This window comes from Canis aureus, chromosome 27 (assembly GCF_053574225.1).
Source record: "Canis aureus isolate CA01 chromosome 27, VMU_Caureus_v.1.0, whole genome shotgun sequence".
NCBI classification, from domain to species: domain Eukaryota; kingdom Metazoa; phylum Chordata; class Mammalia; order Carnivora; family Canidae; genus Canis; species Canis aureus.
In genome coordinates, this window is record NC_135637.1 from 17,287,673 (window position 1) to 17,305,932 (window position 18,260).

Consider the following 18,260-nt stretch of genomic DNA (forward strand, 5'->3'; position numbering starts at 1 on the left):
CTGAAGACCTCTGAGCATCTTCAAATGCACAGGGCCAGGGTACTTCCTGGACTCTTGAAGCGGCACCCAGCTAGCATGCAGGAGACACCTCGGAAACCATGACCATGGGCTGACAGGACCCCTAGTAGAAGACAGACAGCTCTCATACGGGAATCCTGGCTGCTCAGAGATTTTCTAAAAGTCCTAGAATTTAAAACTAAAAAAGGTATAACTTGCTAATATTACCCACAATCACTTAGCTTATCTCAGGTTTAGAATGTAAAACTGCAACCAGGTATTAAGTGTAATTTTTTTTAACAAAGTCATTACCGTATGGTAACTTTTAACTTTACATGGCATGTTTAGTCAGATCTGTTAGGAATGAATTCCTGAATCTTCAACACGGACACCAAAATCAGAACATGTGAAACCAAATACCCAGTTTTATCTACTTTCAAAAGTCCATTTTCAAGTTAATCTAAATGTTTCCGGAGATTCAAACTGGACATCTTAATACTGACCCCACCCAAAGGGCAATGAATGCATACACATGGTGGAGCCGTGGACAATGGCATGCAGTGCTGAGAAAGGGACAGTCCCCTTTGTTCCTGGGATATGCTGTGTGACACAGGAGTAGAAATGCTTACCAACTGATCCATGGGGGTCTACTGAGTCATTCAATAATTTTTAAATCATTTGTCAGTTTTTAGACATTGTTATTAGTATGATGGTTTGGGTTTGTTTTTTTAAATTTGAGAGCGCACAAGCGAGCGGGAGGGGCAGAAGGAGAATGAGAGACAATCCCAAGCAGACTCCACAGAGTGCACAGCCTGACATGGCGCCCGATCCCATGACCCTGAGGATCATGACCTGAGCCAAAACCGAGTCAAAAGATCAACAAACTGAGCCACTCAGGCACCCCTATACAATTTTTTCCAAAGTTAGATAAAATCCTTGTCAGCCCTTTCCTCTGACACAGGCACACAAAGACCATTCTCCTACAACTGTCCCATTATACTGACAGAGGTTAAGTAACCTATAATCTCAATGAACAGACTTTCTTTTGATTTTGTATACAATCCCCTCTCAGCTTCTGATAAATTAACATGAATAGGAAACTTTCTAGTCTTCTTGAAACTTATGAGATTTTTACACATCTGGTATTTCTGTTATTGCCTTCACTACCACAATACTGAGTTAGATCAAACCTACCGTTTTAGGTCAGACACAGAAAGGTATGGCAATGAGTTAAGGACATGTCTCTCGGCCAAGGTGCCCCAGCTTCAAAGTTAGTCTGTTAAGTTAAAATGTGAATGAGCCTACGTGCTTCAAGTCCCTCACATAGAACATAAGTATGATGATGAGGATAGGTATATTTCTCGAATGCGGTTAAAATACATTAGGACACTGCCTGTCACAGAGCAGCACTAGATTAACATTCATGGTTTTTTTTTTTTTAAAGTTTGTTTATTTTTTAGTAATCTCCGTGCCCAACGTGGGGCTCGAACTCGCCATGCGAGATTAAGAGTCACATGCTCTGGCAGCCCGGGTGGCTCAGCAGTTTAGCGCCCCTTCAGCCCAGGGTGTGATCCTGCAGACCCAGGATGGAGTCCCATGTCAGGTTCCCTGCATGGAGCCTGCTTCTCCCCCTGCCTGTGTCTCTGCCTCTCTCTCTCTCTGTGTTTTGTCTGTCACGAATAAACAAACAAAATCTTAAAAAACAAAACAAAAAAAAAAGTCACATGCTCTTCCAAATGAACCAGCCAGGTATCCCTCACTCATGTTCATTTTGACTAACAAAATGAAAGCTGTGAATGCCTTGACAGGCAGCCATGCAATAAATTCATCCCATTAAAAGGAGGAACAAAGAAAAGGGAGACCCATACTGGAGGCATCTGTCTCTAATCGGCCTCTGCAGGCTCCAACCGTCCTACTTCAGGAGTGCCCTGGACTAGCGCCTATCAGGGCTGGCAGTGGCCCCAAACACCACCATGCACCTGCTGACCATCAAGGCTCTCAGAGCCAGTGCTGTGGATTGTGGTTCCCCTTGTGGCCACTCTAGGACATCTCTGGGGCTCACAGCTGGCTATGGATGCCGGAGGCAGCTAGGGTAGTCCCCACAACAGTGTCCTCCAGTTCAGACAGGCCATATGGGCAGGGCACAGGCTGGCCCTCACTGCCTGGAGGGAGCCAATGGTAGGGCTTGGGAAGCATGACTTTCGGGAACTTGACTGGCAAAGGCAATGACCAATCAGAACAGAGGCTGGCAACAACACTGGAACAGGGTCCTGGGTGTGGGGGTGATGGAGGGAAGAGTCTGAAGGCGGGGACTATTTAACCCACTGCATGGCCACACAGGGGCACACCTACCCACATTTAGCTGAGAATCGGCCCTGATAAGGTTAGCCACACAACTGCCATCTCTAAATAAAATCAGTGACTGTACCCACAGTATCAGAACACTCAAAATGTGTGCTAAGATGTGCCGGCGTGTCATTATGAATACACAGAGAACTAGCTCCTTACCTTGGGCTGCATATCTACAAGAACCGTCCTCCACCAGAACATTATAGAAAGGCTGATGATGGCCATGAGGCAGGCTGTGGACGTTCATGTTTCGGATCCATTCGTGTCCCATCATGCAGGTGGGGTCCCAACCATAGATCACACAGTTATAGCCATACCTAATCAATATAAGAGCAGTGGCAAATCAGTTCCCTGGGACCCTGTCACAGAGACTCTGGGATATGTAAGTAATGGCTTGGTTCTCTTAAGGTTATGTCCTTACAAATTTACCTGCTTTTATCCCTATTAAGCATTTTTCAGGACACTCTTAGCTCCCTTTATAAGGTCCTCTTATTATTAAGATACCATTTCAGTTGGAAAAGAACAGACTTCAACCAACCATCATGGGTCAAGTAGTTATCCAAACGGAAAAGGGTATTGGGACCCAGGCCTGAGAGCAATGCACAGTATCTTAGTAGGACAAAGGCCTATATATAAAACATAGAATTCCTAAGATAACTTCATGAAATAGGACAGGTTTAAGATTCCTCAAACCAGGGACGAAAAACAGTCCATAAAGGCAAAGAGTACTCAAAGGAGTCAGATTCAAGCAGATTGTTAAAAAAAAAAAAAAAAAAAAAAAAATACAGGGCAACAGGAATTCTGACTATACTGATATGGTGAGGTGAAGAAATTGTTTTTCCTTAGATACTACAAGAAGATAGTAAACACTTTTAAAAAATATAGCAAGCCCTTACCTTTCAGGTACACATACTGCAAGGGGCTTGGGTAGGGATAGGGGGTGAAAATGTGAAGGCTGACCCTCACAACTGCTGGAGCTGGGTATGGGAGCATCGCCTGGTTCACTATACTCATCTCCACTGACGTGTATTTGAAATGTCCATAATGAGGTTGGAGGAAAAAAAAAAAGAATGCAATAAAAAAATGAAACACACTAGCCCCAAACTGGGACAAGATTATTTGCAACGTATATGCATAGAGATACTAGTAGCAGGACAAGGAGACCACAAACCAACAAGACAGACAAATAGTTCGGGTAGAAAATAAGAATGTTTGAAGAGGTACTTCAGAAGAGAAAACCTGAATGAACTTCTTTTTTGTAGGTTTACTAGTCGATCTGCAGACTAATTGGGAGAATGCAAACAAAAATCACAATGAAATACTATTTGCCATTTGCTGTTTAAGAGCACTTTCAAAGGTGTGGCAAGAACACAGGTAGGTGAGAACAGAAACCCTGCAACCCTCGGCTCCTAGCCTGCGGAGTGGGACAGAAATCACAGGGTCACTGTGGTTATGGTTTAATTTTGCCTAGCAATTGACCACACACACGTGCCTATAACCCAGCAAACCCTATCCACAACCCAGATTCAAGGGGATGGAAATGAAAAGAAGCCTCAGGGCAACAAGAAAATGAGAGATAAAATCTGCTGCTTACAGATCTTACATTAGAAGATTCGCAGTTAGGAAAGTGAGTCCCTTTCTTAGGAAACAGCGTAGAATTGGTTCAGACTGGTTCAGCCTTCAGTCGCTTCTGCGGCAGACACTCAGATGCCATGGCTCCTGAGAAGCGTGCTTGCGGGCACACCACGCATCCCCTGCAGTGGTGCGGGGATGGATTCCACAGGCACTCACCTCTTATGCTTCATAATGAGCCCAATGGAGTAGCAGACGTCTCTGTGCTTCTCATGGGAGCGCAGCTTCACCTCCACGCCCACCTCCTCCTTCTTGCGCTCAATGTGCTCTAACGTGTGCTGCACCAGATAGCCCACCGCCCCATGCTGCCCGGGGTCTAGGGTTTGAATGTGCTGGAGGATGTCAAGCACCTTCAAGACAAGACAGAAAGACTAGGAGATAATATTTTCATTTAGGCCTTTTCTTGTTCACAGCATGAGATTTAGGCCTACATAACCTGGCAAAGGACGGCAAGGTGGGGCCATGCTAGTGGCCCAGGGATCCACTGAGTTGGTGGTCTCACTGCTAATGGTGGGCAATGGCCCCAGGCCTCCAAAAGTCAACTGGTAGGAGCGTAGGAATTACTTAGAAACAGTGTGTGGGACTAAGCATGGGATGAAGTGGCCAGGGCCTGCCCTCCATGGGTACATCTGGATTAGGGAACTTTACATTCATTCATTCATTCATTCATTCATTCATTTATTTATTTTAACACTTCACGAATTTGCATGTCATCCTTGCGCAGGGGCCATGCTAATCTACTCTGTATCGTTCCAATCTTATTATGTGTGCTGCCGAAGCGACCACTGGATTAGGGAACTTTAAAGGGTTCCAATACTCTTGCTCAGTGTGGGGAATCCATTTTTCGTACCCAGAAAGATGATTTTCATTGGCCACTCATCAACTGGAAGGTAAAAGAACTGCTAAGCTGCTTCAGTCCCGATCAAGGAGACATCTGACAGAGCTGCTTCTGCTGCACAAGGCAGAAGGGGTGACAGAGAAGCCCCCTGAGTGATGCAAATTAGCTATGCTGATGAAGACATGTCTCAGGTTCTGGAAGCGCAATGATCGTTTCAATGATTGTTAACTCCCAGTGGGACTGTGTATTCAAGTGGGTAAGGAGAAACCATCTCTCTGTGGAATTGAAATGACTGAGAGGCTAGCAACAGAACTGTCTGACTCCAAGGTAAGTTTTCTCTACCCGTACATGGTGCCTCTAAGGAAAAAATGCAAATTCCAATAAAGTTTTACACACACACAATCATTCAGTGCCCATTCTACTACAGCATTTAACAGAGGGTCTATGATATGTTTCTCCTGTGAGAATAGAATCTCTCCCTCTTTACTGAGTCCTAAGACAGAGCATGTGAACAGATAGAACCTGGATTCTAGTCCCAGATCCGTAACACTGGCTGCTTTACCTTTAGTTTGTTCACTTACCAAGTAATGATTAATAAATAACTGCCCTATTTCCTGATATATTTTGAACCAGTGAAAGTGTTGTGAAAACTGCTTTTTTGCAATGTAGGATGTTACTCTGAAACCTAATCTTGTCCTCCAGACCAAGACTTGCAGGATCTCACTATTTACTGAACACTGCTTCTCTGCTGATTACTATGCCCAGCCCATCATGTCTCCTACTTCATTTAATCCTCCCAAGCTGCAGGTCGGCAGGACCATCAGTGCGGACCTCCAGAAGAGGAATCATGCACTGTGGGATTAAAGGCCTGGGGGCTGCGAGTGGAGGGAGGATGTAGACCCGGGTATGATTCTAAATCTGAGGTCTCAGGCACCATCTTACTGAACCAAGAGCAGGAGCATTTTCCTTCACTGTTAGGAATATGGATGGACTGGTATAACCCTAAGCACCTCAAACCCAGCTTCAACCAATAGCAACCGAGAGCCAGTTTCTACCTTAGTAATGGAAACCCTAGTAGGATGCTTTCGTTTGGGGGACACAAACAGTATTTATTCTTTGTAGCTAAAAGCACGGATTTGAACGATGAGCTTCTATTTTCTATGCTTGCATATGGCTTTGTGTTCCCATATGCAGTTCCAGCTACAGCTGATCCTTGAACAACACGGGTTTGAACGGCATGGGTCCACTTACATGAGGATTTTTTCTAGTACAGGACTATAAATCTGTTTTCTCTTCTTTGTGATTTTCTCAGTAATGTTTTCTTTCCTCTAGCTTATTTTGTTCTAAGAATATAGCACGTTTTCACATACAATATATTAATCAATTACTTGCTACCAGTAAGGCCTCTGGTCAACAGCAGGCTGCTAGTTAAGTTCTGGGGGACTCATTAAGTTCTATATGGATTTTTGACTGCACTGGGGGCCAGCACCCCTAAGGCCCAGATTGTGCGAGGCTTGACTGTAGTTATTTTGGATGGCACTTGCCCTCCACTCTGCAGCCACAGCTCCCTCTCTTCCCAGCAGCCCCTCCCCAGCAGGTAAGTGAACAGATGTAACCTGGGAGTCTTCTAAGCACAGAGAAGTCTCCAACTCGCTTTTCCCACTCACTTGGGAGTATCAGGAGACAAGGTTCAGGGATAACTATGGCTTCCTTCCTCTGATGTGTGGATGATAGGGTGAAGGAAGAGAGCAGAACAGCAGACACAGTGATAGGGGCCTGGTGTGCTCCTGAAGGACAGCACTGACAGTGGGGTGCCATGATGTCTCCAACCAAACATCCAGGCCAACAATTCCAGGAGCCCACGGTTTTCAGAGTGGAGATCTTGGAACGGAGTAGGGGGTCTATCTACTCATGAGTGGCAACCATTACTGTGAAGAGCCAGAGAGTAAATACTTTAGGCTTTGTGGACCATATAGTGTCCCACCCAACTACTCTTCTGCCTGCTGTGGCTAGAAAGCAGCCAGAGACAAAGAGTTAAACAAACAAGCCTTATTTGAGATGTGCCTTTGACAAAACATTCACAAAGCCAGGTGGCAGTTTGCTGGCCCTGCTCTGTCCTCCTAACTACAGGTTTCCCTGTGGCTCTCTACGATGTGTTTGGCTCCACGTTCCAGATATCCACTTGTTTGTGAGCTTTGCTGCTTTTGGGGCTTCAGTCATCTGATGCTAATGTGCCGAATGTCCTCAGACAGCTGCCTTCCATGGCCCCAGGTCGTATCAAGTCCAACATACCCCAAACTGAACACTTTCTCCTGCCCCTGAAACAAGTCTGCTCTCCAAACACCCACTCTTAATGTGGCCAAATGGTCTCCCTCATTGGAAAATCTGGACAGCCTCTCTCTTGTTATCTAATGAAGTTCTGTCACTTCTTAACCATTCAAACTCTTTTGTTTTGAGCACCTACTGTGTCTCAGGAACGGTGTTAAGAGCAAGGGAAGCACAAAGCAAAATGTGGTCCTTGTTCTTAGAGAGCCTAGTCCATGGTGAAAACACAATAAATAAGCAGTCACAGTATCCTTAGAGAAAGGTCTGCGAAAGGACCAGCACTCAGCTGATGGGGCGGGGGAAGCAGACAGCCCCAGAGGGGCCAAGGGCTTTCAGAGGCAAAACTGAAGCTCGGCAAAAGGTAGATGGCAAATGGGGCTGAGAGCTAAGGAAAGGTTTTAGGCAGCACTGCAGCACGCACCGAGGCCCAAAGCAAGAGGACAGGGCCTGAGTGAAGGATGTGGCCAGGCAGCGGAGCACCAAAGCAACTATGAGAGCTGAGGAAGCTCAGGCTGGCAGGGTCAGACCCCTGAGAAACTAGTAAACCATACTGAAGAGAATGAGCCTGATCTGCAAGGCACTGGGGTGAAGGCTCTAAGCATTTTATGAAGCTTATTCTGGCTACAATATTTAAAATGGGTTCAAAGGGTCTAAGGGTGGAGGGAAGAGCAGGCGGATGGCTTCAGCAATAGTCTCAGAGACAGAGCCACGTGCAGATGTGCAGTAGACATTTGGGTACAGTGATCTGGAGCTCAGGGTCCAGGTAGCTGTAGCGTACAGATAGTAACTGAAGCAAACAGGCCAGGTGGCATCATCTCAGGGAAAGGTGCAGAGAAAACAGAAGTCTGAGAAACTACCCCGCAGTGTGGAGCCTCTAGAGAAGATACACAGGACAAGGAACTAGCAAGAGCCTGAGAACCACAGACCAGAGTCAAAAGAACAGAGCGTTCTGAGCGGGAATAGCCTCAGTGATCAAGAGAGATAAGGAAAGCCAAATATCTATGGATCTGGCAACAAGAATGGTTTCAGTAAAAAGGGGTCATTGGCTCCCTTGGCAAAAGCAGTGTGTATGTGGAGGGGAGGAACGATCCCCATGTTCTGGAGCATGTGTGGGAGGCGAGGCAGGAGGCCATCACACAGCAAGGTTGCACGCAGGCACCCACGCTTGCACAGCCAGTCCCAGGGCTTGAGCCCTGCAGGGGAGACAGATAAGGAGGTGGCCGCAGGGGAATGCCAGTGGGGCCGTCATGAGAGTGCCTTCTGTGCTCTTCCCCAAAGATGAGAGATATTCAAGTCAGCAGAATGCTGATGTCAGAGAGCAGAAACAGGGAACTGTAGACAAAGGAAAACAGAATGGGATCCAGAGCACAAGGGGCTGCCTTGGAAAATTGGTAGGACATTTTCTCCAGTGAGATGTAGAGGAGGAAAAGGAAAGGTAGGGCCATGGGTCAAAATAAGGAGGGAAGTCTGGCTGCAGGAAGCAGAAGGTGCCTTGGTGCTTACAGCCTCCAACAGCCTGCTGGCCCACAGGGGTGAGGCGTGAGGGGGCTTGGGCACCACTCTGCCTGGACACAACTCTTGAGCCATCATCAACATGTGTGCAGGTGGCTTCGGCAGGCTCTCCGACTGCCCGCCACCTCAGCTGTTCCTGACTTACTGCAATTGAAAATAAGGCGACTTTCCCGTCCTGCCAGTTTGGGAATGTTTCCCTTTTACCTAAGAAGGCCAAACTATTTCCAAGCCATCCAGAAACTGATCTAAAAAATATTCTACACACACACACACACACACACACACATTCACCTTTACACACAGATGTGTATGTACATCATCAACTCTTGTCAGGCAGGTCCGTGGGCCCACTTCTGGGCCATGTGCAGGTGGGAATAACCTACTTTTCTATCCTCTGAAATGGTCCCCACCCTTCAGGGTCCACCACACACCCTGTTCCGGAGAGGAGCCTTTTCCAACTGTTTCAGTGTCCCCTGGACTCTTCCTCCTCAGGGGTCCCAGTTTTGCTGCTCTGCCTTGGGTGTTGCTCCCCCAGCTCAAGGACATGCTTTCGGAAGGGAGCCCCTGAAGCACTGGGACCCAGCCACGTTGCATTCCTGATTCCCCAATGAGGGGGTCACCAAGTGCTCGATCCCAGAAACAAATGAATGGTTGTCCTGAGAAAAATGTTCTGTGTGTAAGCAATTTAGAACTTTAGTGACATCTGCTCAGCAGGCTAGCACTCCTGGATCATCCAAAGGGGATACTGAAGTACTTCCCAGCAGGCAGGTGAGCACTAAAAGGAGTCTGTAATCAAAGGTAAGGGAGTGAGAGCTCCTATAAACTTTCCCCCAGAGGAGAGGTTAACCTTACACCTTCTGAGGCTGATGTGTAATTAAAGTACAGAATTGACTTATAAAAAGCCATGCTTTGAGAGGGTCTCTGCATTCTACAAATGATCTTGATTAAAGAAAAAAGCAGCAGGAATTAAGTTTGTACACCTCAATATCAAAAATAAAGTGAAAAAATAAAAGCAACAATTGAGCTCTGGCAAGAGGGTTTTGGGAAGTAGGTGGTCACTTCAGTAGAGAATCTAGTTCTACCAGAGCACGGGATGTTCCGGGAGGACATCTGCTACCTGGGCTACATATTACATCTTAAGATAGGAGTCTCAGGATTTTCCCCCTAATGCATCCCTTCTTAGAACTATTTTAGACCTCTGAAGTGGGGAATAAATGAGCCAATTTAAATCTATGCAATGTGGAGTCAGACTATTTACCACTCTAATAACATGAGCAGATGATTTTATGGTGATGTGCCTATGAGTGCTCAGAATGAAAATTCTCTCGGCAGGCTGCTCTAAATAAACAAAATGGATTATTAACATATTCCCATGGAAAATCCAGGGCATGATGGAAATGTGCAGCTGCTGCCGCGCTGTAACACGCCACTGGACTCACACACCTGCTGCCCCCACAACTTGCTAAAAGGAGTGTTTCTGATCGTAGATGCTCTGGTCCTCTCCAAGTACTTGCCACTGGCCACAGGGGTCATTAGAAAACCGAGAAGCCCAAGTAGGACTGTATCAGAGTTCAACAGTTTTCAAAGACAATCAGTCCTTAAAGTCCAGCAGGCAGACTGGAAGACCGTCTACGATTCATTTCTTCCTTGTCAAACAGGGGTGTTTATATATGGTCAGTTTCCACACTAACAGCACAGCTTGGAGGGTGAACATTTAAAGTTTTGCTTCCCTATGCTGAGTCAACATAGGGCAAAAATATATTTGGCACCAGCAGGTAAGTAGCAGAGCTGAGGCTCTGTAGTTCTAGGTATTTAAGGTACACACACAAAGAGAACAGGCAACTCCTGACAGTATAACCAATTTTTTTGGAATAAAGGAAACAAAAAAACATTTAATTGATGGCTGAAGATCAAGATGCGAGAGTGAATAAATTTATTTATTCTCCAGGCTGATAAAAGGATAAACTTCCAAGGGCCGCCTTTCAAGCTAGGATTTCCCTCTCTAAGGTAAGAGCAAAGCAGCAAAGTAAAATAATTACCTTCTCTGGCCAGATTCCCAGGTGGAAGTAGAGCCTGGCTTGAAGGAGGAGGAGTTGCACCTGGTCTGGATACATTGCCAGATACAGATCCAATGAGTCTCTCAGGAGCTGGTAGGACTGGTCGATACCTTCCCTAGCAGGGGAAATAAATCATTGTCTTACTCAGCTTGCCCCTGAGTGGGAGACCCTCTTTTCCAAGGTTCAGGTTTTAAAAGTAATGGACACAAATGCCACACCTTTTCTGATCCTGGTACTTCCTCTCTGTTAAGCAAGCAGTTATAATGATCTTAATAATAACAAATCCCAGAAGAAATAGAACTTTTGCAACTCACTTTGGTGGTAGGCATTAAATTAAAATCATAGGCACTTCCATTATAGAGTCCCTCAATAACACGGTTATAATTAAAAATAAATTCTGACTAGGTGGGGCACTGACGACTTTTAGGAAAGGAAAACTGTTCTGTAGGACACTGCAGTGGTTACAGACACACATCGTAGGACACACATCGTTACAAGTTTACCCAAACCTACAGAATGCACATCAGCAAGAATGAAGCTGATTGTAAACCATGGATTTTGTTAAGGACGAGTTTGTGGAGATTCATCGACCAGAACTAACGTCCCACTCTGATAGGGGGTGGTGATAGTGGGGGAGCCTGTAGAGGGAGGGAAGGGTGGGGGGGGTACAGAAGAACTCTCTGTACTTTCTCCTCCATTTTGTCATGACTCTCAGATTGGTCTAAAAAACAAAGTCTATTTAAAAAGAAATAGGGATCCCTGGGTGGCGCAGTGGTTTGGCGCCTGCCTTTGGCCCAGGGCGCGATCCTGGAGACCCGGGATCGAGTCCCACGTCGGGCTCCCGGTGCATGGAGCCTGCTTCTCCCTCTGCCTGTGTCTCTGCCTCTCTCTCTCTCTGTGACTATCATAAATAAATAAAAAAAGAATTAAAAAAAAAATAAAATAAAATAAATAAAATAAAAAATAAAAAGAAATAAAGAGGGCAGCCCCAGTGGCTCAGTGGTTTAGCACTGCCTTTAGTCCGGGCCGTGACCCTGGAGACCCGGGATCGAGTCCCACGTCAGGCTCCCTGCATGGAGCCTGCTTCTCCCTCTGCCTGTGTCTCTGCCTCTCTGTGTGTGTGTGTGTCTCTCATGAATAAATACATAAAATCTTAAAAAAAAAAAAAAAAAAAAAAAGAAATAAAGAATTCTACCATAAGGCAGAAAGCAATGACTACAACGTATGACCTTCTATTTTCCCTGTAAGACAAATTTCCTTTGAATCAGAAGCAAAATAGTTTCATACTTTTGTTTTCTTATCTAAGTGATAGAAATGTATCAATCAAGAGATGACAAAGCACTTGGGACATGAGAATACCCTGCCCCCCCCAAATAAACTTTACCCATCTAAAGCATTCTTGTTACTAAAGAATGCTTTCAATTTATGGACAGCTTGTGCCATTGCACTGCAAAGGTGCCAAAGAAAAGTCACTTAAAACAGCTTAAACCGGGACAGCATGAGTTTCTTTCAGTGGTGGGTCGACAGCTGTAGATATCCCAACTGCATGCCACAGCAGCCCAAGCAGAGAGATTCATCAAACCATATCCTCTGTAAGGCCATCTGCACCTCCAAAGACATGCACTCTGCACAAGTGCTGGAAAACCAAGAAAACCTTACCGCTTTCCTAGGCTTAAAAGGTTTCCCACCATTCGCTGCAACACCTTCTTGACATTGACCACTCCATATAGTGCAGCTGTCACGTGCTGACCGATCAAGTATTCACACTCCTTCACAGTCAGCTGCTTTCCCTTCCCGAAGGCATCTATGTAGATGTAGTCAAAGATGTCCAGGCTTGCCCTATGCAAACGGCACATGTAGTTAGCCGATTCCTGGATCAGTGCTGAACAAGCCAATATCTAACTGCCCATACCCCTGTACCAATAAGTAGCTCAAATTAGAGACTTGAATATTAAAACCAGCAATATTTCTACTTACAATATTAAGGCCTTGTCTAAAGTTCAAAATGTGACCCTTTATACGTGCCCTGCTGTGTTAAGACTGCAGAAGACGGGTGTTTAGGGAACAGCACCAATGTGTGCCATCAAATACAGCTTTGGGGGGAGATTAAGCCAGATTAAACCAAGTTGAAAAGAGAACAAACTAGAATTTATTGAACTGGTCTACAAAATGCTCAATCAGAAGTTTGGCTGAGAGCAATACTGACAGGCCTTGAAGCCCTCTCTGGACTCCACAGACTGGCACAATGTCTGTAGGCCCAGTGCCCCTGAGGCTGAGACAGTTACGGAGCCCTGCCCCATAAGTGCTCTGCTCCCAACTCTGCGGACATGCTCAGGTGGTCACTCAGGGCTCAGCCTGGGAACCTGCGCCACACCAGGAAGAATTCCTGCACCTGACCACGCCACCCCTCCCGTGAACCGTGCTCTCGTATATGGTGGTGTTCCGTGCTGAGTGGGAGGAGGCACACAAAGCAAGTCCTCACCAGTTTGAAGAACATATTCTGAGGACTCCTGAGGGATTTAGGTGGGTCTTTGTTTCAGGGATACTTGTTTTTTTTTTTTTTTTTCTTGAGCACCTGTTCCACTTTGATCTTATGCCTACTGCAAACCATGTAAGAGATTTTCTCTTGGGCTGCTTTATAAAGCCCAGTCAGATTTCTTCCTAGAGTCCTATTAATATCCTTCCTGTGGCAAGACAGATGGAATGTTCCAGAAACAAGGGATACTCTTCAACTCTTTTTATGAGTCTAGAAGAACCACATGTATACAAATTTATAAGCAAAAATCCTAAATAAAACATGAACAAATCAAATAACAGCAATGTATTTTTAAAAATACATGAAGATTAATGATTAAGATACATGTACCTCAAAAATAAAAGAACTGAATGTTAAAAAATCTATTCCAGCTAAAAGAGAAAATAATATGATTATATCAACAGACATAGAGGGGAGATTTTGGGGGAAAAAAAAGTCTAATGCCTACTTTTTATTTTTTTAAATTATTCTTTTTAATGCCTACTTTTTAATAAAGCTTAAGCAAACTAGAAATTTAGAAGGCACTGATAATCCCAGCGGAAGGCAATACCCCAAACATCATGCTTGATGATCAAATTTTAAAGCATTCTACCTACAGTCCTACCCAAGACAAGGCTACCTGCTATCACTGTTTCTACTCAATTTTGTGCAAGAAGACCTAGTTAGCAGAGTAAGTACAAGAAACACAAACAGACAAGGGCTAGAAAGAAAAGAAACAAAACTGTCATGATTCATAGGCAATATGATGCTCTGCAGAGAAAACCCAAGAGTTGACAATGAGCTCTAATAATTTATTCAGCAAAGGGACTCATTATCAAATCTAAACCTAAATATCAATCATATCCCTATAAACCATCAATACTTAGTAAATGTAATTTTAAAATTACCATTTACAATAGCAACAAAAATGTAAAGTTCTTAATGAATAAATCTATCAGGAAAGCAATGAACTTCATGAAGAAAACAATAAAATCTTTTTAAAAGGGAACCTGGGTGACTCAATCATTTGAGTGTCTAACTGATATCGGCTCAGGTCATGGTCTCAGTGTCGTGAGATCAAGCCCCGCATCGGGCTCTGTGCTGAGTGTGGAGCCTGCTTAAGATCCTCTCCCCTCCTCCTCCCTCTCTCTACAAGTAAATAAATAAATAAATAAAGTCTTTATAGGGACATTAAAGATAACTCAAATGTGTAGGGAGGCATCATATTCACAGGCGGACTCAGTGAAACACTGATGTTGCTCACATTCGTGTATGAATCCAATCCCAAGTAAGCTCTGGTGCCAATCGATGTCCATATGGGCTTTTGAAGGAACCTAGTAAATGGATTCTAAATCTATAGAACAAAAGGCTAAGAACAGCCAAGGGAATTTTGAAGAACTCAATGGGGGTCTGACTAGCAGGTACTAGTTAATGGTAAAGTTACAGTAAGAAAGACAATATGGTCTTGGTGCAGGGGCAGATCAGAGACCAAAGGCACGGGGAACATGGGTAGAAGTGAGGACTTGGAGAGCCTGCAGCCTGCTTTTGCTTCAGGCAGATCACCCTCCACTATTCTCAGCAGCTTCCCCTCTTTTCCCAAGGACCCAGCCCGGGGCTGTGTTTATTTCTGCCAGGTGCCCGGGGTGCTAACAAATTACTCCACTGCTCATTTGCACTGTTAATGTACATTTGCTGTAGCCTAAAAAGGAAAAATGACAGTTACCACGCACAACAGTACCCAGCAATAGGTTACTATGGCAAATAATATGGTAACTGGATTTTTAAATGTTTTATATCACGCAGAGATCCTTGAGGAATTATTACATGGGCATTTAAGAATATTTTTGAGATATTTGGAGAAATTGGTTGGGTTATTTAGGGAGACAGAATGGGCTGAAAAAGCATATTTCCCATTTGCAATAATGGAAAATGGGTGTCTGCTATCCAAAAAGGAAGCTATGCAATATATTTTTAGAAACAACTATGTAAAAAGAAGGGAAGCCCATACATACCATTTAAGGAAGTATACGTGATGAATTATAATAATGTGCATGCAAATAACAAAAACTTTCAGATAGGGCAGCCCCGGTGGCGCAGCGGTTTAGCATCGCCTGCAGCCCGGGGTGTGATCCTGGAGACCCAGGATCGAGTCCCATATCGGGCTTCCTACAGGGAGCCTGCTTCTCCCTCTGCCTGTGTCTCTGCCTCTCTCTTCGCTCTCTCTAAATAAATAAATAAATCTTTAAAAAAAAAAAAAACTTTCAGATAACTGATGGGTATCTCTACAGAGAGAGGAAGAAGGGAATGAGGAAGAATACCCAGGAGGTTCCAACTATATGTGTTTTCTTTCTTTCTTTTTAAAGATTTTTTATTCATGAGACACAGAGAGAGAGGCAGAAATGTAGGCAGAGGGAGGCACAGGATCCCTATGGGGAGCCAGATGTGGGACTCGATCCTAGGACCCTGGGATCAGGACCTGAGCTGAAGGCAGACGCTCAACCACTGAGCCACCGAGGTGCCCCATTAATCTAGGGGTAGAAATACAGAAGTGAGTGGGGTACCTAGATGGGTCAGCTGGTTGAGCACCTGACTCTTGATTTTAGCTCAGGTGATGATCTCAGGTCCTAAGACAGAACCCTGTGACTGGCAGCACAGAGCTGGCTTGAGATTCTCTCTCTCCCTCTCCTTCTGCCCCCCCCCCCCCCCGCCACTAGCACATCTATTCTCTCTCAAAGAAAGAAAGAAAGAAAGAAAGAAAAAGAAAGAAAGAAAGCTATACCTTTCTTCTAAGTATGCTTCACAAATTCTACTAGGTGTGTAAAGCACTGGGTCATCTCAATCCTCCAAACCACTTGAAAACCATGTGCCCCATTTTTCCAGAGTAAAAAACAGACTCAGAGGAAGCTGACAGCTGAACCCTGCTGGACTTAAAAGCTCAGGTACTTTCTATTATTCCACTCACTAGAGGGTATCATAGTCATTCAAATAACAGATATAATTAAATAATGTTGTTTCTTTTTCCTCTAAATGGCACATTTAATAAGAAGATAGTTCTGCCTATTTGATGAACTATATCTTTCAGAAAAGCTAAGTTGCGGCTGATAAGAAATTTGCTTTGCACATGAGTGAAGAATGTGACTACTCTGCCCTTTTCCCCACTCTCCCTTCCTCCTCTTCTCTCTGGTGAGGAGGGGGAGAGGGAGAGATTTTATGGAAGACTACAAAGTAAGATTTTCTTTAAGAACTCTTGTATCTAGATGAACTTTATAGATATACTCAGAACATTTCATCCTAAAACAACAGAATATGCATTCTTTTCAAGTGCACATGGGACATTCTCCAGAACACATCACATACTGGGTCATAAATCAGGCCTCAACAAATACAAAAAGACGGAGATCATACCATGCATCTCTTCTGACCACAACACTCTTGAAACTTGAAGTCAACCATGAGAAAAAATTTGGAAAGACCACAAATACATGGAGGCTAAATAACATATTACCAAACAATGAATGGATCAGCCAGGAAATCAAAAAGAAATTAAAAAATACATGGAAATAAATGAAAATGAAAACACAACTGTCTCAAACCTCTGGGCTGCAGCAAAAGTAGTCCTAGAGAGAAGTATATAACAATACAGGCCTACCTTAAGAAACAGGAAAAATAAGTCAGTAAAATCTTAAAAAAACAACAGAACTACGGCCAATATCCCTGATGAACATGGATGCAAAAATTCTCAATAAAATACTAGCAAACTGGGGATCCCTGGGAGGCTCAGTGGTTTAGCGCCTGCCTTTGGCCCAGGGCGTGATCCTGGAGTCCCAGGATCGGGTCCCAAATCAGGTTTCCTGCATGGAGCCTGCTTCTCCCTCTGCCTGTGTCTCTGCCTCTCTCTCTGTGTGTGTGTGTCTCTCGTGAATAAATAAGTAAAATCTTTAAAAAATAAAAAATAAAATACTAGCAAACGGAATCCAACAATAATATTAAAAGAATCATTCACCACAATCAAGTGGGATTTATTCCTGGGTTGCAAGCGTGGTTTAATATTTGCAAATCAATCACTCTGACACACCACATTAATAAAAGAACCATATGATCATCTCAATAGAGGCAGAAAAGCATTTGACAAAGTACAACATCCACTCATGATAAAAACACCAACGAAGCAGGTTTAATGGAAACATACCTTAACATAATATAAAGGCCATATACGGAAAACCCACAACTAATATCATACTCACTGGGGAAAAGCTGAGAGCTTTTCCTCTATGGTCAGGAATGAGACAAGGATGTCCACTCTCACCTGTTATTTAACATAGTACTAGAAGTCCTAGCTACAGCAATCAGACAACCAAAAGAAATAAAAAGCATCCAAACTGGCACAGACGGGATGCCTGGGTGGCTCAGCGGTTGAGCGTCTGCCTTTGGCTCAAGGTGTGATCCCAGAGTCCCAGGATTGAGTCCCACATCAAGCTTCCTGCATGGAGCCTGCTTCTCCCTTGCCTATGTCTCTGCCTCTCTCTGTGTCTCTCTCATGAATAAATAAATAAATAATCTTAAACAAAACAAAACAAAAAACTGGCAAAGTCAAACTTTTACTGTTTGCAGATGACATGATATACTATGTAGAAAACCCAAAGGATTCCACCAAAAAAAACTGCAACAGCTGATACATACATTCACTAAAGTCACAGAATAGAAAATCTACCTACAGAATTCTGTTGCGTTTCTATACACCAATAATGAAGCAGCAGAAAGAGAAAATAAGGAATCAATCCCATTTATAATTATACCAAAACCAGTGAGATACTTAGGAATAAACCTAACCAAAGAAGTGAAAAACCTGTACTCTGAAAACTATGAAACATTGAAGAAACCGAAGAGAACAACAAAAAAATGGAAGACATTGACATTCCATGCTCATGGATTGGAAGAACAAATATTGTTAAAATGCCTATACTACCCAAAGCAATCTACATATTTAATGCAATCCCTACCAAAATACCAACAGCATTTTTCTCAGAGCTGCAAC

At 44.1% G+C, this 18,260-nt stretch overlaps 1 protein-coding gene and 1 non-coding gene across 4 annotated transcripts in view; both read right to left on the bottom strand.

Annotated features, from left to right (window-relative positions):
- Positions 1-18,260, bottom strand: part of FBXO21 (F-box protein 21) — a 46,708-nt gene that overhangs the window by 11,123 nt on the left and 17,325 nt on the right. For 2 of the 3 annotated variants that reach the window (XM_077875803.1, XM_077875805.1), the window contains exons 8-11: positions 12,370-12,549; positions 10,693-10,825; positions 4,138-4,349; positions 2,506-2,663 (exon numbers count right to left, since the gene is read on the bottom strand). In XM_077875803.1, coding sequence (XP_077731929.1) covers positions 2,506-2,663; positions 4,138-4,349; positions 10,693-10,825; positions 12,370-12,549 — 683 coding nt within the window. The remainder of the gene's footprint in view (positions 1-2,505; positions 2,664-4,137; positions 4,350-10,692; positions 10,826-12,369; positions 12,550-18,260) is intronic. The other variant, XM_077875804.1, reaches the window with a different exon arrangement.
- On the bottom strand, positions 4,658-4,764 carry LOC144300080 (U6 spliceosomal RNA). The gene has a single exon (XR_013366721.1). It is a non-coding gene; the product is annotated as a U6 spliceosomal RNA (small nuclear RNA).